This window comes from Hyla sarda, chromosome 2 (genome assembly GCF_029499605.1).
Source record: "Hyla sarda isolate aHylSar1 chromosome 2, aHylSar1.hap1, whole genome shotgun sequence".
Classification (NCBI taxonomy): Eukaryota; Metazoa; Chordata; class Amphibia; order Anura; family Hylidae; genus Hyla; species Hyla sarda.
This window is the reverse complement of record NC_079190.1, coordinates 481,954,329-481,978,225: the sequence shown is the minus strand read 5'-3', so window position 1 is coordinate 481,978,225 and position 23,897 is coordinate 481,954,329. Positions and strand designations below refer to the sequence as shown.

Sequence of the window (23,897 nt, the reverse complement as noted above, 5' to 3'; positions counted from 1 at the left end):
TAAACATAGAATGTGTCGGCAGATAAGAACCAATCGGCACTTCTAGTCTGCCCAATATTCTGAATACTATGAATAGTCCCTATCTCTATCTTATATGAAGGATAGCCTTATACCTATCTCTATCTTATATGAAGGATAGCCGCCTACCTATCTCTATCTTATATGAAGGATAGCATTATGCCTTTTCCATGCATGCTTAAACTCCTTCACAGAATTTGCATAGGCATAAGGCTATCCTTCATATAAGATAGAGATAGGTATAAGGCTATCCTTCATATAAGATAGTGATAGGCATAAGGCTATCCTTCATATAAGATAGAGATAGGTATAAGGCTATCCTTCATATAAGATAGGGATAGGCATGAGACTATCCTTCATATAAGATAGGGATAGGTATAAGGCTATCCTTCATATAAGATAGAGATAGGCATAAGGCTATCCTTCATATAAGATAGGGATAGGCATGAGACTATCCTTCATATAAGATAGAGATAGGTATAAGGCTATCCTTCATATAAGATAGGAACAGGCATAAGGCTATCCTTCATATAAGATAGAGATAGGCATAAGGCTATCCTTCATATAAGATAGGGATAAGCATAAGGCTATCCTTCATATAAGATAGGGATAGGCATAAGGCTATCCTTCATATAAGATAGGGATAGGCATAAGGCTATCCTTCATATAAGATAGGGATAGGTATAAGGCTATCCTTCATATAAGATAGAGATAGGTATAAGGCTATCCTTCATATAAGATAGAGATAGGTATAAGGCTATTCTTAGTGCCAGGGACTATACACAGTATTTACAATATTGGGCAGTCTAGATGGGCCGAATGGTTCTTATCTGCCGACACATTCTATGTTTCTATGTTTACCAAGAATTGGGTTGTAATACATCATTGAAGATCCGCTCTCTGCACTCATCTCGAATTCTTTCTAAGTAATTGTGGTGTTTTGAGTGCTCCCATCAATTGGTATGTCCTCAGAAGCTCATTAGAACTTCACATACAGCAATTCACTGCGACATAAGAGCAGAAAGTTTTTCCTAAGCACATCATACGATGTTTATGAGGGAGTATGTCCTCCTTCAATGGGGAGAGTGCCCACTGGGTGGGAGGAATATCATTTCAGCAACTACTTTTTTGTACTTTTGCAATTAGCAACAGCTGGAGGCACTCTAGTTAGAAAACACTGGTCTTTTGCATGGAATGCAGCTCATTTGTGTTTTTTCAATGGGTGGGGTGGGTGACTGATGTGTGGGAGGGAGGAAAGTGACCTCACACTTACAAACTCCAACAGGAAATAGCAAGGTCACAAAAAAGCTAGCCACAGTATAGCTATTTAGCCCCAAGACAAGGACAGATCCTTCCTAAGCATGTCCATTACTGTCTGCCAGGTACATACTAAAATCACCTTATGGTGGAGAACCCCTTTAACTGTAGGACCAATGTATAACAATGGATTACCTTAATAACCAACAGTCTGGTGGATGACTTGAGCTGCGCTTTGTTACAAGTCACAAACATTTTCAGGAGCAGGTAAAACACAGACTTTTCCCCTCCAACATCTGCCACATCCTGCAAGGACAGAAAGGGATTTGTAAATGACATATAAAAGACATAAACATTTAATATGGGGCTATGCCAGCCCCCAAAAAAGTGTTCTTTTTGTTTTAGTGGACAGGTGATTGCCATATTTTAAAGAAGAGAGCAAAATATTACCTATTTGCAGTTGCAAAACTACAACTCCCAGCAGGCCCGGACAGCCAACGGCTGTCCGGGCCTGCTGGGAGTTGTAGTTTTGCAACAGCTGGAGGAACCCTGCTTGGGTTGTTACATTCTATGGAGAAATATAAAGGATATAGGAAAAACCTGCACCTTAAACCAATAAAACTTGCTGGCCGGAAGCTCTAGAGCCACCTGAAGGATCAGATGTTGGAGAACCGGAGGCACTTCTGTACGGATACCCTTCTCATCCACGATCCCTAAGGGAAAAGACAATGATAAGGGAACAAGGCTACTCTACAAGGTTATTAAAGGGGTACTGCGGTGGAAAACTTTTTTTTTTTAAATGAACTGATGCCAGAAAGTTAAACAGATTTGTAAATTACTTCTATTAAAAAATCTTAATCCTTTTAGTACTTATTAGCTGCTGTATACTACAGGAGGAAATTATTTTCTTTTTGAATTTCTTTTTTGTGTTGTCCACAGTGCTCTCTGCTGACACCTCTGTCCGTGTCAGGAACTGGCCAGAGTAGCATAGGTTTGCTATGGGGATTTTCTCCTGCTCTGGACAGTTCCTGATACGGGCATCAGGTGTCAGCAGAGAGGACTGTGGACAACGTGATGCACGAGGGGGCGTGGCCTTGTTGTCACGACCCCCGCCACCCGCACCCAGTGTTCTAAACGAATGCCAGGTGCTGCACAGAGATGGCGGGGGGTCCCATCTGAGAGACCCCAGCAATCAGACATCTTATCCCCCACCCTTTGGATAGGGGATAAGATGTCTAGGGGCGGAGTACCCCTTTAACCTCCAAGTGGCAGTGCCAATACCCATGTTACCTATGTCCCAAAAAAAGATGCCCGAGAAAGGATATTTTGAATTAGAACTATTTGCAGAGTTGCTTTATTTTTGATACATTGGTTCAATAAAATAATATTGCGTAAGTAAACAATATTGCGTAAGTAAAAAGAAATGCATTTTCTCTGATGTCACGACCACAGTGCTCTCTGCTGTCCATTTTAGGAACTGTCCAGAGCAGGAGAAAGTCCCCATAGCAAACATATGCTGCTCTGGACAGTTCCTAAAATGGACAGCAGAGGTCAGCAGAGAGCACTGTGGTCAGGACATCACAGGAAATGCATTTCTTTTTGGGATTTCTCTTTAGTATACAGCCCCTAAAAAGTGCTGGAAAGATTAAGATTTTTTTTATAGAAGTGATTTACAAATCTGTTGAACTTTCTGGCACCAGTTGATTAAAAAAAAAAAAAGTTTTCCACCGGAGTACCCCTTTAACCCCTTCATGACCCAGCCCATTTTCACCTTCAGGACCTGGGCATTTTTTGCACATCTGACCACTGTCACTTTAAACATTAATAACTCTGGAATGCTTTTACTTATCATTCTGATTCAGAGACTGTTTTTTCGTGACATATTCTACTTTATGTTATTGGTAAAATTTCACTGATATTTGCATCCTTTGTTGGTAAAAAATCTAAAAATTTCATGAAAATTTTGAAAATTTTGCATTTTTCTAAGTCTCTGCTTGAAAGGAAAATGGATATTCCAAATAAATTACATATTGATTCACATATACAATATGTCTACTTTGTGTTTGCATAAAAAAATTGACAAGTTTTTACTTTTGGAAGACACCAGAGGGCTTCAAAGTTCCGCAGCAATTTTCCAATTTTTCTCAAGATTTTCAAAATCGTAATTTTTCAGGGCCCAGTTCAGGTTGGAAGTGGATTTTAAGGGTCTTCATATTAGAAATACCCCATAAATGACCCCATTATAAAAACTGCACCCCCCAAAGTATTCAAAATGACATTCAGTAAGTGTTTTAACCCTTTAGGTGTTTCACAGGAATAGCAGCAAAGTGAAGGAGAAAATTCTAAATCTTCATTTTTTACACTCGCATGTTCTTGTAGACCCAATTTTTGAATTTTTACAAGGGGTAAAAGGAGAGAAATCACCCTAAAATTTGTAACCCAATTTCTCTCGAGTAAGGAAATACCTCATATGCGTATGTAAAGTGTTCGGCGGGCGCAGTAGAGGGCTCGGAAGGGAAGGAGCGACAATGGGATTTTGGAGAGTGAGTTTTTCTGAAAGGGTTTTTGGGGGGCATGTCCCATTTAGGAAGCCCCTATGGTGCCAGAACAGTGGACCCCCCCACATGTGACCCCATTTTGGAAACTATACCCCTCATGGAATTTAATAAGGGGTGCAGTGAGCATTTACACCCCACTGGCGTTTGACAGATATTTGAAACAGTGGACTGTGCAAATCAAAAATTTTATTTTTCATTTTCACAGACCACTGTTCCAAAAATCTGTCATACACCAGTGGGGTGTAAATGCTCACTGCACCCCCTTATTAAATTCCGTGAGGGGTGTAGTTTCCAAAATGGGGTCACATATGGATATTTATTGTTTTGCGTTTGTCAGAACTGCTGTGACAATCAGCCACCCCTGTGCAAATCACCTCAAATGTACATGGTGCACTCTCCCTTCTGGGCCTTGTTGTGCGCCCCCAGAGCACTTTGCGCCCACATATGGGGTATCTCCGTAGTCGGGAGAAATTGCATTACAAATTTAGAGGGTCTTTTTTCCCTTTTACCTCTTGTGAAAATGAAAAGTATAGGGCAACACCAGCATGTCAGTGTAAAAAATTAATTTTTTTACACTAACATGCTGGTGTAGACCCCAACTTCACCTTTTCATAAGGGGTTAAAGAAGAAAAAGCCCCCCAAAATTTGTAAGACAATTTCTCCCGAGTACGGCAATACCCCATATGTGTCCCAAAACTGTCGCCCTGAAATACGACAGGGCTCCAAAGTGAGAGAGCGCCATGCGCATTTGAGGCCTGAATTAGGGATTTGCATAGGGGTGGACATAGGGGTATTCTATGCCAATGATTCCCAAACACGGTGCCTCCAGCTGTTGCAAAACTCCCAGCATGCCTGGACAGTCAATGGCTGTCTGGCAATACTGGGAGTTATTATTTTGCAACAGCTGGAGGCTCCGTTTTGGAAACAGTAGCGTACCAGACGTTTTTCATTTTTTGGGGAGGGGGGGCTGTGTAGGGGTATGTGTATATGTAGTGTTCTTTACTTTTTAGTGTTAGTGTAGTGTAGTGTTTTTAGGGTACAGTCACACGGGCGGGGGTTCACAGCAAGTTTGCCGCTGGAAGTTTGAGCTGCAGCGCAAAATTTGCGCCATCTCAAACTTGCAGCACTCACTGTAAACCTCCGCCCATGTGAGTGTACCCTGTACATTCACATTGGGGGCAAACATCCAGCTGTTGCAAACTCCGAGCATGCCCTTTGGCTGTCCGTGCATGCTGGGAGTTGTAGTTTTGCAACAGCTGGAGGAACACTGGTTTGGAAACACTAAGTTAAGTAATAAACTTTCAAGTGTTTTGCAACCAAACTAAGTGTTTCCAAACCAGTGTGCCTCCAGCTGTTGCAAAACTACAACTCCTAGCATGCATGGTCTGTCAGTGCATGCTGGGAATTATAGTTTTGCAACAATTGCAACAGCTGGAGGCACCGAGGTAGGAAACGGACAATGTTTCCCAACTAGTGTGCCTCCAGTTGTTGCAAAACTACAACTCCCAGCATGCCCAGACTGCCCAGGCATGCTGGAAGTTGTAGTTCGGCAATATCTGAAGGATCAGATGTTGCCGAACTACAACTTCCAGCATGCTTGGGCAGTCTGGGCATGCTGGGAGTTGTAGTTTTGCAACATCTGGAGGTCCACAGTTTGGAGACCACTGTATAATGGTCTCCAATCTGTGCTCTTCCAGATGTTAGAGAACTACAACTCCCAGCATGCCTGGACAGACTGAGCATGCTGAGATTTGTAGTTTTGCAACATCTGGAAGAGCACAGATTGGAGACCATTATACAGTGGTCTCCAAACTGAGGACCTCCAGATGTTGCAAAACTACAACTCCCAGCATGCCCAGAAAGCCAAAGGCTGTCTGGGCATGCTGGGAGTTAAAGTTATGAAACTCCCAGAGGCAGCAGTGAGATCGCTTTACGGCGATCTCACTGCTGCCAATGAAGATGCCGTACTGCTGCCGGAAACTCACTGCCGGGACGCACCACCTCCGGGACCGCCTGGAGGACGCCGCTCGCGCCGGGACCGCTCGGGACACCGCTCGGACGGGTAAGTGACGCCGGGGGACGGGTCAGGGACACTTAGCAGAGTGGTGTGTGTCCCGATCCCCGTGATCGGGACTCACACACCGCGCTGCTAAGTATTCTGATAGCAAAACGCTGCTATCAGCTAGTCAGATTTGACTAGCTGATAGCAGCGATCGCTGGGGGGGTGGGGTGGGGGATGAAACCCCCCGTGGTCGCATGGTAAGATGGCTGGCTATCAGTGATAGCCACCATCTTACTGGGCGCTGCGGGATGCCGCGAGTAGCGGCAGTAATGTTCATGACGTACCTGTATGTCATGGGTCGGGAACACCTTGCCACCCATGACGTACAAGTATGTCATAGGTCGGGAAGGGGTTAAGGTGTTCCATTCATTAAAAGTCGGCTTAGAAAACACGCTCGCGTCCTCCCACTTTTCCAGCCTTTTTTTTATTTTTACATAAAGTCTAAATTTGTAACTTAAGACATTTGATTAGTCACGAACGAGAGGCAGAAAATAGACAGCGAGGGCTGCGAATAGACTGGCAGGTAACCTAGATACAGGCAGGACCGTACTGTTCCCCCCAAGCAAGAATCGATTCCAACCAGGAAGTGTGAAATTCAATTAACTCCTACCCTTAAACTCAACTTTTATCCAAAACGAGTTCTCAGGAAAATTGATTTTCTTTTTAACTTCAAAAATAGAAACTAGGTCCCGGAGCCCCCGTGGTGCAGCCAGGTGTTAGGAAATGAAATGTTACCACTTTAGAAGTCACTGCGGGTTGATGTGTGATCCGCTTTCCTCTAGAAGCCACATTTAAGAAAAATAACCCTATAAAAGTAGTGTTTCCCAGCCAGCGTGCCTCCAGCTGTTGCAAAACTACAACTCCCAGCATGCACGAACAGCCTAAGGCTGTTCGTGCATGCTGGGAGTTGTAGTTTTGCAACAGCTGGAGGCACGCTGGTTGGGAAACACTGCTCAATAGGGCGTATGATTTCTAAGTAGTAGTGCCATCCTCACGTTGCCTAGAGCTTCTCTGTATTTTTGGCCGAAGTCAGCCATGCTTCACCGAGGGGTACACAATTTAAAACTTAAAGGGGTACTCCGGTGAAAAACTTTTTTTTTTTTAATCAACTGGTGCCAGAAAGTTAAACAGATTTGTAAATTACTTCTATTAAAAAAATCTTAATTCTTCCTGTACTTATTAGCTGCTGAATACTACAGCGGAAATTTTCATTTTGAAACACAGAGCTCTCTGCTGACATCACAAGCACAGTGCTCTCTGCTGACATCTCCATTTTAGGAACTGTCCAGAACAGCATATGTTTGCTATGGGGATTTCCTTTTACGCTGGACAGTTCCTAAAATGGACAGAGATGTCAGCAGAGAGCTCTGTGCTCGTGATGTCAGCAGAGAGCACTGTGTTTCAAACGGAAAATAATTTCCGCTGTTGTCTTCAGCAGCTAATAAGTACAGGAAGGATTAAGATTTTTAATAGAAGTAATTTACAAATCTGTTTAACTTTCTGGCACCAGTTGATTTAAAAAAAAAAATAAATAAATAAAAAAAGTTTTTCACCAGAGTACCCCTTTAACATTTATTGGAGAAACTAAAATCAAAAACCCCACTACATAAAATTAGGGATCGGCCGATAATCACGATTTTGGGCATTATCGGTATCGGCAATTACCTTGCCGATAAGCCGATAATGCCCCGCACCGCGGAAGCCCCCCCGACCCGCCGCACCCCCCACCGTGGTGCTGGGCGGTATACCGGTATGGATTTTTGCCCATAATGCTATATCGGTCGGGCCCCTCCCCCACCCTTCAAGTCAATAAAAAAAAATTAAACTTACCCGTAATGGGGGTGGTCCGGGACATCCATCGTTCCTGTAGTGTCCAGGGGCGTTCCGAGTGAAGGGTGAACCGGTCCGGGCTGTCCTTCTCCGGCGGTCATCTTCTCCACTCCGGGCAGGCTCCGGCCTAGTATCTGCATAGACACTGCTACGTCGTGACGTCTGGTGCGTCGCTGCGCACGGGCGTCACTGCGCAGCAGCGTCTATGCAGCGTACTAGGCCAGAGCCTGCCCGGAGTGGAGAAGATGACCGCCGGAGAAGAAGGACAGCCCGGACCGGTTCACCCTTCACCCGGAATGCCCCCGGACACTACAGGAAGGATGGATGGATGGCCCGGACCACCCTGACAGGTGAAGCGGGTGGTGGCGGCGACGGCGGCCCATGGCATCGCAAAAGCCACTGCAGTGCATTGATTTAAAGAGCCCGCTTTAAATCAATGATATGCAGCGGTGTCGCGGGGGGATAAATAGCCGATAACTTATACCGGAATATCGGTATAAGTTATCGGCCCTAACCTCCACCGGGTATCGGTATCGGCCCTAAAAAAACGATATCGGTCGATCCCTACATAAAATGTATGAGAAATTCACCCCACGCAAGACTACATGAAGCCAGTCCAGGCATAGGCAACCTTCGGCACTGCAGGTGTTTTGGACTACGTTTCCCATGATGCTTTTGCAGCATTTTGGCTGTAAGAGCATCATGGGAGATGTAGTCCAAAACATCTGCAGTGCCGAAGGTTGCCTATACCTGCAGTAGGACATGAGAGGAGGTCAAGGTATCAATATCCAAACTAGCCTCAACCTGGGGGATGCCCCACAGATTGTATTAGGGGACAGGTGGAAGTCACGTAGACTATGAAAACCGAAAACCGCATGTGTGTAAACCCTAGAAATCACTACCAGGGGAGGTGGTGTTAACATACTCCTACTCCCACAGAGACTGTCGGGGCACTCGCTCTAAAAAGGGCGACCCCTGCCCTGAACTACCCCTTGGACTGACTCAAGAAATCCCTAATGTACAACACCCGTGAATTGGTTCATCCCTGAAATCAGCCATGGTTGCTGGATTGTAGATGTCAGATGTCATTCAGGCAGGGACTGATGTTCTAACATCTCCAGGACATGAGTGAGGGGATGGTATGTTTCACTATTTTATTTGGCACCTGAATTGTTACCACTTAAAAGGGGTACTCCTGTGCTCAGTGTTTGGAACAAACTGTTCTGAACGTTGGCGCCGGAGAGTGTGACGTCATAAGCCCCGCCCCCTTATGTTGTCACGCCAAGCCCCCTCAATGCAAGTCTATGGGAGGGGGCGTGACAGCAGTCACGCCCCCTCTCATAGACTTGCATTGAGGGGGCGGGGTGTGACAACATGAGGGGGTGTGGCTATGACGTCACGAGCTCCCGGCGCCGGTTCCAGCGTTCAGAACAGTTTGTTCCAAACACTGAGCAGCGGAGTACCCCTTTTAAAGCAGAAGTATCATGCTTAAAAACTTATTCCCTATTCAAAGGATAAGTGAAAAGTTTTAGATTGATGGTTCAACCTCAGGGACCCCCCGCGATCTTCTGCACGGGGCCTGGCTCTCCCCGTGAAAGGAGCGCATCGACCCCCGCACGAAGCGGCGGCCATCAAGAACCCTCCATGTATCTCTATGGGAGAGGAGAAGATTGCCGAAAAGCTCTCCCATAGAGATACATGGAGGGGGAATGTGGGCCACTGCTTTGTGCGGGGGTCGATACGTCCCCTTCCCAGGGAGAGCCGGGGTCCCGTTTAGGAGATCGCCCCCCCCTCGCGTTCTTAAACTTATCCTCCATCTTTAGCATAGGGGATACGTTTTTTGGCACAATATATCTCCTTTTAGAAGTGACTGCTGGGTGATGTGCGATTCACTTACCTCTAAGTAGTTTACTGAAATCAAAATTACTCTGAGCCACTAGATGGGGCACCACCCTCTGGTACAAGCACAGGACCTGCAGCAGAGAGGCCTTCACCAGGGTGCTCTGAAAATCGTCTGGGAAAGACAAAAAAAACATTTTGTAAGTGCCACAGTCTTCCCTCTACGGGAAAATACCTAATTGTAGCAGAAAAAAATAAAAAATAAACAGATAACATGTTCATTGTTTCATAGGTACGGAATCCTGAATTTGCCAGGTGAAATTTACCACAGTGTCAATGGGTTAACAAAAAAAATCACCAATTTTAGATTTATGCAGCAAAATTTTCAAGCAGAACTCAGCTAGGAAATTCCATAGTGTAAACGTAACCCTAACGGGCTGTGAAGGTTAACGGGGGTGATAACATGAAGAAGAGTAGAGATCATTTTGATTTGTTTGTATAAGGCAAAAGAGAGAATAAGGGCACTCACCGCAATTTCTGCTTCATCTGTATACGTTATTCAAAGTCCATATAAAAATGAACAGTGCAGGGAGAGGACGTGTGGAGGAGGTGAGCGTGGGCTACGGACCCGTCTCGCGCTACAAGCACTTCGTAAGGCCACTGACCCAGTCAGTGGTCGCTCAACATACGATGGTAATCCGTTCCAAATGGACCATCGTTTGTTGAAACCATCGCATGTTGAGGGATCCGTGCAATGTAAAGTATAGGACAGTGGTCTACAACCTGCGGACCTCCAGATGTTGCAAAACTACAACACCCAGCATGCCCGGACAGCCAACGGCTGTCCGGGCATGCTGGGTGTTGTAGTTTTTCAACATCTGGAGGTCCTCAGGTTGAAGACCACTGGTATTGGAGGTTATACTCACGTGTCCCCGACGCTCCGGCGAGGCCTCTGCTTCCCCGGCATCCTCGCTCTCCGTCGCCGCCATCACGTCGCTACGCACGCCGCTCCTATTGGATGACGGGACGGCGTGCGCAGCGACGTGATGACGTCGATGGAAAGCGCCGACGAGGCAGGGGATCCCGAAGAGGACGCGCCGGAGCCCCGAGGACAGGTAAGTGATCGTCAGCGGACCACACGGGGCACCGTAAACGGCTATCCGGCGGTGGCTGAAGCAGTCTGCGCTGCCGGATAGCCGTTTATGCGATGGCCCCGACATACAAAAGCATCGAATGTTGATGCTGACTACAACATGCGATGGTCTCTGAGTATGTTGAAATGATCGTAGGTCGGGGGGTCACTGTATATGCATTAGCAGTGCCAGGCTGTCTTCCTCTTCTACGTTACTTATGTTTATTTGTGTTAACTAGTACTTTAATACTCTGAATAAAAACTACTGAACCAGAGAGTCACTAGAAGTGGTAAAGAATGCGGAGTGGATAGTAACTTGCTGAAATTGGTTCGAGGGGTGATTACATGAAAAGACCATCTGAGGTTACTGGAGGCTGTACAATGGTTTGCAGCTAAAACCTCTACAGACCTACAACTCTTCAGAGAGGAGGCTGCTATAGTTTGGTCTCCAGAAGAATACACATTTTACCACTGATACACTGTAGCAAACCATCAGGATAGAAAAGCTGTTTTGCTACTGCTGTCTGGTCATACTGGAAACAATTGTATTAGATCTGTACCGACCTTCAACCTCTTAAAAGTGCAACACCAGAGAAGGCCAAGTTCGAGACGTGCGTGAGACTATGGTGTTCAATCTATGGATTTGGCAGAAGTCCTATAAACTTGCATGGGACTTCTGGAAAAATCTGTAGACTGAGCAGGGTAATCTCTCTTGGGCAGTGGAGCAAAAATTTTTTGCAAATATCCTGCCATTTAAGGCTGGGTTCACATCACGTTTTTCCAACTACGGTTCCCGCATACGTTTTCATGAGTGAAAACATATGGAACGGTATTGAAAACGGTATGAATAGGCAAAGCATTGCAAACCGTATGCACCCTGATGCATACGGTTGTGTACGGTTTGCTTGCAATACGGTTTTTAACAGTACTCCAAACCGTGTTCAACCACAGTTTTGACTCCAGTTTAAAAACCGTATTGCAACCGCATACTTTATTTTTTAATTTTTTTTTTTTTAACATGGACGTCAATGGGAAACGCACATGTATACGGTTCCATACGGCAAAACCGTATGCGTTTTTCTTTGCACATGCGCATTTGCATCGTAAAGTCCCCACCCAAGACCCCTCCCATGAAAAATGGACAGAATTTTCAAAAACTTAAGTTTTTATAAAAATGGACGGAACTGTATGCACTTTTAAAAACAGTATTCTGTTTAAAAACGCATACGGTTTACTTTTTCCCCATACTGTTCCATACGTTTTTTGATAGCAAACATATGCGGGAACCATAGTTGAAAAACGTGATGTGAACCCAGCCTTAGCCATCACTGCAGTAGCACTTTAAAGGGGTATTCCAGGAAAAGTGTATGTATATGTGTGTATAATATATACATTATATAAAAATATATAAATATAAATATAAAAAAATATAAATATATATAAATATAAAAAAATATAAATATATATAAATATAAAAAAATATAAATATATATAAATATAAAAAAATATAAATATATAAATATAAAAAAATATAAATATATAAATATAAAAAAATATAAATATTATATATATATATATATATATATATATATATATATATATATATATATATATATATACATATATATATAAACTAGCACCAGAAAGTTAAACAGATTTGTAAATTACTTCTATTACAAAATCTTAATCCTTCCTTGAGTTGTTCTTTTCTGTCTGGCAACAGTGCTCTCTGCTGACATCTCTGCTTGTCTCGGGAACTGCACAGAGTAGAAGAGGTTTGCTATGGGGATTTGCTTCTACCCTTGACAGTTCCCGAGACAGGTGTCATCAGAGAGCACTTAGACAGAAAAAAAAAAACAACTCAACTTCAGTAGCTCATAAGTACTGAAAGGATTAAGATTTTGATAGAAGTAATTTACAAATCTGTTTAACTTTCTGAAGCCAGTTGATCTATATAAAAAAAAAGTTTTTTCCTGGATAACCCCTTTAAGACTAAACTAGAACCTTCCTATTTAACAAAAACATGCAGAAACCTTGAAAACGGCAAGGAAAAAAAAAATCATATTCAGCTATTTCTTGATCCAATTTTTGTTCAACTGGGTAACAATCAATATAGCCACATTACACACCAAGAAGATGCAGTCACCAAGCTTTTCTTACTGCCTAAATCGTAAACCTACACAGCAAAAGGGGTTTTTCTATCTCAAAGTGGTATATGGTTATAAACGGAGGGGGGTAAGACTTCTGGGACCACCCTGAATATAAAGGGGAACTGTATCAAAGTTCTATTTAAGTAAATGGGGGTAAGCAGCCCTTCTCTGCACAGTAGCCCCAGGCCTAGGTGAAGGGGCCACAGTGCTAACCTAGTGTTGCACCCCTTCACTTAGGCTTGGGAATGGCCACTGACCCAATTTACTTGAATGGAACATTTCTACAGTTTCCCTTCATATTCAGGATCGGGGAGGGTTCCTGAGGTTGCATGACTACACGGTCAGTCATTATAGTCATCGTCTGCCCATGCATTCAGCCATCAAAAGACAGAATGGCCTTTTGCTTTCCTACTATCCTCCCCACATTATCCTAACAATTATTAGGCTAACAGAGGTCCACCAACCCCATCCTCGATGTCTGGACGTTGGTGGCATATTCTTGCAATTTGCCACCAAAGTCTACAATGAGACAACCTACTTAAAGGGTTAAAGGGGTTAGCCAGGAAAAAAAAACTTTTTATTATATATATCAACCGGCTCCAGAAAGTTAAACAGATTTGTAAATTACGTCTATTAAAAAAATCTTAATCCTTTCAGTACTTATGAGCTTCTGAAGTTAAGGTTGTTCTTTTCTGTCTCTCTGATGACACGTGTCTCGGGAACCGTCCAGTTTAGAAGCAAATCCCCATAGCAAACATCTTCTAAACTGGGTGTTTCCCGAGACACGTGTCATCAGAGAGCACTTAGACAGAAAAGAACAACCTTAACTTCAGAAGCTCCTAAGTACTGAAAGAATTAAGATTTTTTAATAGAAGTAATTTACTAATCTAAAAACAAAAGGAAAAATAGCCAGCACAACAACCTAATACACAGGTGCCCGCTGCTGTGGCAAATACAAAATGTACAAAAAAAAAAGAAAGTTGCAACAGCACTCTTGGTGAAAAAATGGAGGCTCTTAGCGCACTTTTTGATCAAAATGTGTCCCCCCATCCACCACACGGAGGTGGCCTCATATTGGATGGGACCCTAACATAACTCACCTCTGCTGTGCATATAGCCTCTGACTGTGTGACATGTTGGATCAGCCATTGACTAAACCACCTTCAGTCTGAGAGGACAGTCAGAGGCTATATGCACAGCAGAGGTGAGTTATCATGTTAGGGTCCCATCCGATATGAGGCCACCTCCGCGTGGTGGATGGGGGGACACATTTTGATCAAAAAGTGCGCTAAGAGCCTCCATTTTTTGACCAAGAGTGCTGTTGCAACTTTCTTTTTTTTTGTACATAATTTACTAATCTGTTTAACTTTCTGGAGCCAGTTGATATATAAAAAAAAAAGTTTTCTTCCTGGAATACTCCTTTAATCTGGCGTTTGACAACCAATCTGCTATACACAGTATAGGAGATAAGTGTCTGATCGTGGGGGGGGTCCCAGCTGTCTGACTCCAGATCGGAGCCCGACTGTCCCTGTGCACAGAGCAAAGGGTCGACACATCTCCTCCATGCATCTCTATGGGAGCGCTGGAGGAGATACACGAGCGCTACTCCTGTATCTCTGGCGCCCCCATAGAGATGCATGTCTGCAATGAGAAAATACCACTGGGATGGCCACATAATTAGGAACCATACTGATTGCAATATTGTCAATCACCTTTCCCAGAAATGGATAAAAGAAAAACATATTTACTTACCACTGTTCTGTTTCGCCAGTCCTGGGAATTCCTCAGATGCTGAGGTCACATGTTTTTCCTCCAGAGCTTTCAGGTCTTCCGCCTTTTCCACGCCGTCCGCCTCTTCCGGTTTTTGGAGTGACTGCCAGGTGGCTACTATGGTGTTAACATCTGGCAAGAGCTGAATGGAAGAAAAGAAGAAGATATCAGTAGGTGAATGGGGATGTGCTGCAAGCTCCTTGCAAAGTGGGTGGCTGAGAGCATTTCATTCTATGGATTCTGAACCCCAGCTGTGATTTTACATAGTTTTTTTTATGGTAAGAAGCCCCCTTTAACCCTTTAAGGACTCAGGGTTTTTCAGCTTTTGCACTTTCGTTTTTTCCTCCTTACCTTTTAAAAATCATAACCCTTTCAATTTTCCACCTAAAAATCCATATTATGGCTTATTTTTTGCGTCGCCAATTCTACTTTGCAGTGACATTAGTCATTTTACCCAAAAATGCACGGCGAAACGAAAAAAAAAAAATCATTGTGCGACAAAATCGAAGAAAAAACGCCATTTTGTAACTTTTGGGGGCTTCCGTTTCTACGCAGTGCATATTTCGGTAAAAATTACACGTTATCACTATTCTGTAGGTCCATACGGTTAAAATGATCCCCTACTTATATAGGTTTCATTTTGTCGCACTTCTGGGAAAAATCATAACTACATGCACGAAAATGTATACGTTTAAAAATGTCATCTTCTGATCCCTATAACTTTTTTATTTTTCCACGTACAGGGTGGTATGAGGACTCATTTTTTGCACGGCGCGATCCCGCTTCATATGGCGGGAGCCGGCGCAGGACGTAAATATACATCCTGCGTCGTTAAGGGTTTAAGGGAACTATCCCTATAAAGCATCGTTTCCCAACCAGCGTGCCTCCAGCTGTTGCAAAACTACAACACCCAGCATGCCCGGACAGCCTTTGGCTGTCCGGGCATGCTGGGTGTTGTAGTTTTGCAACAGCTGGAGGCACGCTGGTTGGGAAACAATGCTCTATAGGGCGCATGATGTCTAATCATCATCCTCACCTTGCCTAGAGCTTCACTATATTTTTGGGCAAAATCAGCCATGGTCACCGGAGTGTAGATGTCAGACTTCTGCCAGACGTCTTCTTTCCGGCAGTGATTGATGTTCTGCTCTGCTCTCTTCAGGACGGAGGACATGAGCGACAGGATGGCATGTTTCACGATTTTATTTGGCACCTGAGAAAAGATTACATAAGAAGTTACATAATACTCACCAAAGTTTGAATGAAGGTTAAAGTTTGAATAGTTATATATAATAAAATTTTTGTTTCTTTGTGTCCCCCTTGCTCCTGCTCTAGACAGAATTAGTCTCCTTCCCCATCTGGCAGCCGACAATATAGTCTTCTCAGCTATACCGACATGTACTGCCGAGATTCTGGACAAATTGGGCAGAAAGCAAAAAATCTTTGAGCATAGGATTGCTGTGTAGAGACTTTGTTGTGATGAGCCTCAGCTAACTAGGTAGCCTGGGTAGGGGAGTCACTGAGCATGTGTGTCCTCCAGCCTTAGAGCAATAGGCGGACATGAACATTGCTATATACTATAAGCTCCAGGGGGCACCATAGTATATTAGTAGAAGTAGTAACTATTCACTGGATTACTATTTACCTGCATTCAAATAGCAAATATTTTTTACGTCTTAAAGGGGTACTCTTGTGTTATCCCATTGTATTCCTTTTTTTAAATTATTGGACAGTTTCCCTTTAAATCATTATATTGGAATCTACAAAGGAGCAGATCGTATGTACAAAAACCTGTGTATTTAATCTGTAACCTGTTTTTATTAGGGGTTCTTAGGGGGGCCCTCACCATGAGGGGTTTGGGGGAGATTTATCAAAACCCGTGTAGAGAAAAGTTAACCTAACAGATCGCTGCTTTCATTTTTCAGAGACCTTTTTAACAACTAAGAAGCGATCTGAGTGGTTGTTATGGGCAACAGGTCAATTTTTTTCCCTGCACAGGTTTTGATAACATCTCCCCATTTGTTTGTTTACACTTGTTTATATTGGCCTCTGTAGTAATGTACATGGCCAGTCATTAAAGGGTTAATACTTCAGTTTACTGTTGGTACCTGTAGTAATCACAAAACAAGGGCGCGCTGCAATGATCAGTGCCATCTTGGATGCGCCTTTGGACCTTGAGCTTGACTACTTTACTCTACCCGACCCTTGATGTAATTTGGAGGTTCTAGCAGGGGAAAGGGTTATCTGCTTCAGACAACCCCATTAAAGGGGTACTCCGGTGCTTACACATCTTATCCCCTATTCAAACCATAGGGAATAAGATGCCTGATCGCGGGAGTCCCGCCGCTGGGGACCCCCGGGATCTTGCACGCGGCAACCCCGTTTGTAATCAGTCACGCCTCCGCCCCCATGTGTGGCGTCACGCTCCGCCCCTCAATGCAAGCCTACGGGAGGGGGCGTGATAGCTGTCACGCCCCCTCCCGTAGGCTTGCATTGAGGGGCGGAGCGTGACGTCACACGGGGGCGGAGGCGTGACGTCACACGCTCCGGGTCTGATTACAAACCGGGTGCTGCGTGCAAGATCCAGAGGGTCCCCAGTGGCGGGACTCCCGTGATCAGGCATCTTATCCCCTATCCTTTGGATAGGGGATAGGATGTGTAAGCACCGGAGAACCCCTTTAAAAGGGAACCAATCATCAGATTTTACCCTATATAATGCTTGGCAAAGCTTTATATAGGATAAAATTGTTGTCCTCACCATCCCCGGGGGACGCTCCTGCCCCCAGGGATGGTGAAGATATGAAGTTATAAACTAGTCACCGCCGCCGCCGTAAGTAGTCACCTGGTCGGGGAGCTCTTCTCACCAACTCTCGTTCTTCGGCCGGGAGCGACGCCCCCTCCGCTTGATTGATGGGCAGCGTCATCGCTCTGCTCCGTCCGTTCAGTGAGCGGAACAATGACGCGGGTTATCAATCAAGCGGAGGGGGCGTCGCTCCTGGCCGAAGAACCAAGCTTTGCCAAGCATTATATAGGGTAAAATCTGATGATTGGTTCCCTTTAACCCTGTGTTCACCTACTGGAGAAGTTCACCTGGATAATGTAAGAGAGAAAAGGAACCCCCGCCTAGCCATCAATATCAATATGGTGAAGGATATCGCAGCCAGATCTCTCTCCCATCCGGTTTACTATATGTGTTGTCTGTGTGTGTTATGTTATTGTCTGTGAATTGTGTAAAATGTATAAATTCTTAAACTGCACTACGTTACATATTGGCATTACCCTCTAAGCCCAGAGGAGGGGCAGCTCTCCAGTCATGGCTCCCTCGAGGTTTCCCCCACAAGGGGTCCTTCCTTACCTGAGTACTGGAGGGTGACTCTTCGTGAGTCGGGGGTTTGCCATTTTCAGTGTCACGTGATTTTAAGTAAAATTTGGACTATTTGACACCTGATTACAATGTGTCGTGTGTTTATTTTGCGTTCTTTGGTTTCATTCCTTTTGCTTGGGAGTTGGGGGTCCATGAGTCCATGACATATTTAAATTCATAAAGGAAGACATCTGCCCACCACATAGGACCACAACATACTCCATCAGTATCCATGTTTGCCCCAAAGGGGCAAACAAGATGGACGCAGATGGACAAGATGGAACAAGATGGAGCAGATGAAGCAGAGGACGCCACAACTCCTGCAAGTTTCCACTCATTGTTTGATTAAAAGCTATAAAAACTATAATCATAAAAAAAATTCGCCCAGGCCTGGGGTGGGGGGAGCTTTGCGCCCAGGCCTGGGGTGGGGGGGGGGGCACTTGCGCCCAGGCCTGGGGTGGGGGGGGGGGCATTTGCGCCCAGGCCTGGGGTGGGGGGGGGGGCATTTGCGCCCAGGCCTGGGGTGGGGGGGGGGGGCATTTGCGCCCAGGCCTGGGGTGGGGGGGGGGGGCATTTGCGCCCAGGCCTGGGGTGGGGGGGGGGCATTTGCGCCTGGGGTGGGGGGGGGGCATTTGCGCCTGGGGTGGGGGGGGGGCATTTGCGCCTGGGGTGGGGGGGGCATTTGCGCCTGGGGTGGGGGGGGCATTTGCGCCCAGGCCTGGGGTGGGGGGGGGGCATTTGCGCCCAGGCCTGGGGTGGGGGGGGGCATTTGCGCCCAGGCCTGGGGTGGGGGGGGGCATTTGCGCCCAGGCCTGGGGTGGGGGGGGCATTTGCGCCCAGGCCTGGGGTGGGGGGGGCATTTGCGCCCAGGCCTGGGGTGGGGGGGGCATTTGCGCCCAGGCCTGGGGTGGGGGGGGCATTTGCGCCCAGGCCTGGGGTGGGGGGGGCATTTGCGCCCAGGCCTGGGGTGGGGGGGGCATTTGCGCCCAGGCCTGGGGTGGGGGGGGCATTTGCGCCCAGGCCTGGGGTGGGGGGGGCATTTGCGCCCAGGCCTGGGGTGGGGGGGGCATTTGCGCCCAGGCCTGGGGTGGGGGGGGCATTTGCGCCCAGGCCTGGGGTGGGGGGGGCATTTGCGCCCAGGCCTGGGGTGGGGGGGGCATTTGCGCCCAGGCCTGGGGTGGGGGGGGCATTTGCGCCCAGGCCTGGGGTGGGGGGGGCATTTGCGCCCAGGCCTGGGGTGGGGGGGGCATTTGCGCCCAGGCCTGGGGTGGGGGGGGCATTTGCGCCCAGGCCTGGGGTGGGGGGGGCATTTGCGCCCAGGCCTGGGGTGGGGGGGGCATTTGCGCCCAGGCCTGGGGTGGGGGGGGCATTTGCGCCCAGGCCTGGGGTGGGGGGGGCATTTGCGCCCAGGCCTGGGGTGGGGGGGGCATTTGCGCCCAGGCCTGGGGTGGGGGGGGCATTTGCGCCCAGGCCTGGGGTGGGGGGGGGGCATTTGCGCCCAGGCCTGGGGTGGGGGGGGGGGGCATTTGCGCCCAGGCCTGGGGTGGGGGGGGCATTTGCGCCCAGGCCTGGGGTGGGGGGGGCATTTGCGCCCAGGCCTGGGGTGGGGGGGGCATTTGCGCCCAGGCCTGGGGAGTTTTGGCCCAGGCCTGGGGAGTTTTGGCCCAGGCCTGGGGAGTTTTGGCCCAGGCCTGGGGAGTTTTGGCCCAGGGAGTTTTGGCCCAGGGAGTTTTGGCCCAGGCCTGGGGTGGGGGACTTTGTCAGCACTAACGCTGCCGCGGGGTGAGGGGTTAAAGTCTCCGCCACGTGAGTGAGCTATTAAGCCAGTGGTCTTCAACCTGCGGACCTCCAGATGCCTGGCCTTCTGGGAGTTGTAGTTTTGCAACATCTGGAGGTCCGCAGGTTGAAGACCACTGTTAGAGAAAGTTGTACCTGTCCCTGCCGCTCCGGACCATAACCGCTCGTCACCGCTGCTGTTCCAGGGGCTCCCGATGCTGCCCCGCTGCTCCGGGTCCACGTCGCGATCCTCCGGCGTCTTCTGCATGTTCTCTGGCGTCCGGGTCTCGCTTTCTGGCGACGTTATTACGTGCGCAGGACGTAATAACGACGCCGGAAAGCAAGGCCCGGACGCCGGAGAAGATACAGAAGACGCCGGAGGATCGCGAAGTGGACCCGGAGCAGCGGGGATAGGTAAGTGAACCTGTCCGGGATGCTTAAACTGCTATCCGACAGCAGCTTAAGCATTTTGCGCTGTCGGATAGCAGTTAATGCGATGGCCCCGACATATAAAAGCATTGTATGTTGATGCTGACATCGACATGCGATGGCCTCTGAGAGGCCATCGTATGTCGATTTGATCATATGTCGGGGCCATCGCATGTCCGGGGGTTACTGTATACTATTAAGATATATCATTACTACCTAACCAGAATAAGGCTGGGATCACATCACGATTCGTACCTCTAAGGCACATATTTTGGTAAAGTCTCAAAATCAGCTGCTGACGTATCTGTCCTCAGGTCAGTGAGTACCCCATTAGAATATAGTTGGCTAAGTACTAAATTTTAGGTTCTTTTCGCAGCAAATCAGAGTTTTGGCACAGACTGGGAAGTGTGGCGTGCTGCACTTTTCAATCTGAGCCGAAACTCGAATAGGCTCATATAACAACCCAAACGACTATGGGGGAGATTTATCAAAACCTGTGCAGAGGAAAAGTTGCTGAGTTGCCCATAGCAACCAATCAGATCGCTTCTTTTAATTTTCAGAGGCCTTTTCAAAAATGAAAGAAGTGATCTGATTGGTTGCTATGGGCAACTCAGCAACTTTTCCTTTGGACAGGTTTTGATATATCTCCCCCCATATGTACAAAGAATTTCAATTTGTCCTTCCCTTACAGTGTCCTGGTGTATGAGGTAACATATAATAGATTTGTTTATAAAGCCCTTTTGCTTGATCTGAGATTTTTGCTATTAAATGTGTTAATTTTATGTGAAAAATGTTACATTTGTACAGATACATTCAATAAGGATAAAAGATACTGGGGGAGATTTATTCAAAACCTGTTCAAAGGAAAAGTTGCTGAGTTGCCCATAGCAACCAATCAGATCGCTTCTTTCATTTTTCACAGGCCTTTTCAAAAATGAAAGAAGCGATCTGATTGGTTGCTATGGGCAACTCAGCAACTTTTCCTCTGGACGGGTTTTGATGAATCTCCCTCTATGTTCGGGCCACTGAATCGTAACGGGGAGGGTGCGGATCTAAGCATGGATAAGTCAGCAGACGATTTTGATGCGTATCAGGATTGAATTACTGAACATTCGCTGGCTACTGTACTGACACCATGTCATGGACTCACATTTAACCCTTGGGTGAACATGTTCTTGTTGCACGCAGGCGCCACCGTAGTTATCATCACCATACTGATCAGACGCGGCAGCGGGACAAACTCTGCGGTGTTGAAAGCCACAGATACCGGAGGTTGGGCCTCATATATCTGAAAGAAAAAAAAACACAAAGAGGACAATAAACACACAACATACAATCCCTGGTTAATACTAGTAACACTTGGGTTGTTGTTTCTGCTTATAATAGACACCATGATGCAGTGTTAAACCCACTGTGTAAGGCTGCATTCACACCACGTTTTTGCAATACAGTTCCCGTATCAGGTTTTTGATGAAAAACAGATTCCTCAAAACCGGACTAAACTGTATCAAAATGTGTGTACAAATTTCAACCCGTATACAGTTAAAAACTGTATACAGTTTGAAAAATGATGTTCGGTTGCATCCGTTTTGTAAGAAAAAAAACATACGTTTTTTACTTTTCACTCTATTTGGAATAAAGTTTCATTTGCTTGATTGAAATTCCAAGAAAAAAAACTGCAAAGTCAAAAACCGTATGGTGCAAACCGGATGGAACCGTACGCACATACAGGTCTGTACGGTTCCCATTGACTCCCATGTAAAAAAAAAAAAAAAACGTATACGGTTTAATATAGTTTTTCACCAGGACCAAAAAACGTGGTAGACTACGGTTTTGGGTACGGGAAAAAAAAATGACAAAACCGTACTGGATGCATAACGGACTCAACCTGATGCATCATTTGGCATACGGTTTTCAATACGGTTCCGTACGATTTTCACATAAAAAATGTATATGGGAACTGTATTGCAAAAACGTGGTGTGAATGCTCCCTAACAAATACCATCCTCTCTGGTGGAACTAAGTTGCAGTACCAGGGGGATGCCTGGACAGGTGTGGGAGAAAGCAGCCATGTTTTTATTTTTTAAAGTGTTCCCTCCAGAGTTGCGATGCCAGGTTCCCTGCACAGTTCGGAATGGAGCGAGGCATTTCACGCCAGGCAGTGAATTAGGCGAAGCAGTGCGACTACAAAGTCCAGCAAGTTTCATGCATAAGTCCTATTAAGCAGTAAAGGGCCCGTGTCTAAAACTCGTTGGGCAATGTAAGGTTGCCTTGGCAACCCGAATGACCAGCACAAACTGTGTCTCTATATGCCAGTGTTTCCCAACTAGCGAGCCTCCAGCTGTTGCAAAACTACAACTCCCAGCATTCCCGGACAGCCTCTGGCTGTCCGGGCATGCTGGGAGTTGTAGTTTTGCAACAGCTGGAGGCTCGCTAGTTGGGAAACACTGCTCTACGCTGAGCTGTGCAGAGCGCAGGGAACAGAAACTCTGGAGGTACGCTTTAAGAGGTCACCCAGATTTCTTGGTCTCCTTTATGCACATTCTATCTCCTTGTCTAGCTATACGGGTGTGGATGATGTGGTAATGTATCACTATGCAGGAGTCTGGAAAAGCTTACAATCCTAGTGAGAGTAGAAATGGGAGCAAAATTTGTTACCACTAATTAACCCCTTAAAGGAGATGTCCGGTGCTCACTCTTATTGTATCCGTTCCGGGCTGCAAAAAAAATTAAGAAAATAAGCTCTCTTACCTGCCTACGCTCCCCCGGTGCTCCGGTACAGGCGTTCGGGTCCCCGGGCTGTATTCTTCTTACTTCCTGTTAGCCCGGCACATCACACGGAGCTTCAGCCTATCACAGGCCGAGGCGGGACATCGCTGCGGCCGGTGATAGGCTGAAGCTCCGTGTGACGTGCCGGGCTAACAGGAGGAAGTAAGAAGACTACAGCCCGGGGACCGAACGCCTGTACTGAAGCACCAGGGGAGCCTTGGCAGGTAAGAGAAAACATTTTTCTTTTATTTTTCAGCCCGGAATGGATAAAATAAGAAAAGTGAGCACCGGACATCTCCTTTAACCCCTGCTCTTCTGATATAACGCGGGGTTACACAGTAACCCCGCGTCATATCATGGCGGGCCCGGCGTCATAGTGAAGCCGGGACCCGCCTCTAATAGCGCGCAGCGCCGATCGCGGCGCCGCGCGCTATTAACCCTTTAGCCGCGCGCTCAAAGCTGAGCCGCGCGGCTAAAAGTGAAAGTGAAAGTTCCCGGCTAGCTCAGTCGGGCTGTTCGGGATAGCCGCGGCTAATCGCGGCATCCCGAACAGCTGACAGGACAGCGGGAGGGCCCCTTCCTGCCTCCTCGCTGTGCGATCGCCGAATGACTGCTCAGTGCCTGAGATGCAGGCATGAGCAGTCATCCGGCAGAATCGTTGATCACTGGTTTCTTATGAGAAACCAGTGATCAACATAGAAGATCAGTGTGTGCAGTGTTATAGGTCCCTATGGGATAACAATGGTCAGTGTGTGCAGTGTTATAGGTCCCTATGGGATAACAATGGTCAGTGTGTGCAGTGTTATAGGTCCCTATGGGACCTATAACACTGCAAAAAAAAAGTGAAAAAAAAAAGTGAATAAAGATCATTTAACTCCTCCCCTATTAAAAGTTTTTTTTCCAATAAAAAAAAAAGTGTAAATAAAAATAAAAATAAACATATGTG

At 46.5% G+C, this 23,897-nt stretch overlaps 1 protein-coding gene across 2 annotated transcripts in view; it reads right to left on the bottom strand.

The window, feature by feature from the left end:
* URB1 (URB1 ribosome biogenesis homolog) overlaps nt 1-23,897 on the bottom strand; it is a 112,027-nt gene that overhangs the window by 69,993 nt on the left and 18,137 nt on the right. The window contains exons 1-7 of one of the 2 annotated variants that reach the window (XM_056559495.1): nt 22,216-22,371; nt 21,333-21,470; nt 15,653-15,826; nt 14,599-14,758; nt 9,623-9,739; nt 1,882-1,988; nt 1,471-1,581 (exon numbers count right to left, since the gene is read on the bottom strand). In XM_056559495.1, the coding sequence (XP_056415470.1) occupies nt 1,471-1,581; nt 1,882-1,988; nt 9,623-9,739; nt 14,599-14,758; nt 15,653-15,826; nt 21,333-21,470; nt 22,216-22,254 (846 nt within the window). In that variant the 5' untranslated portion in view covers nt 22,255-22,371. Of the gene's footprint in view, nt 1-1,470; nt 1,582-1,881; nt 1,989-9,622; nt 9,740-14,598; nt 14,759-15,652; nt 15,827-21,332; nt 21,471-22,215; nt 22,372-23,897 lie in introns of those variants that run through there. The other variant, XM_056559494.1, reaches the window with a different exon arrangement.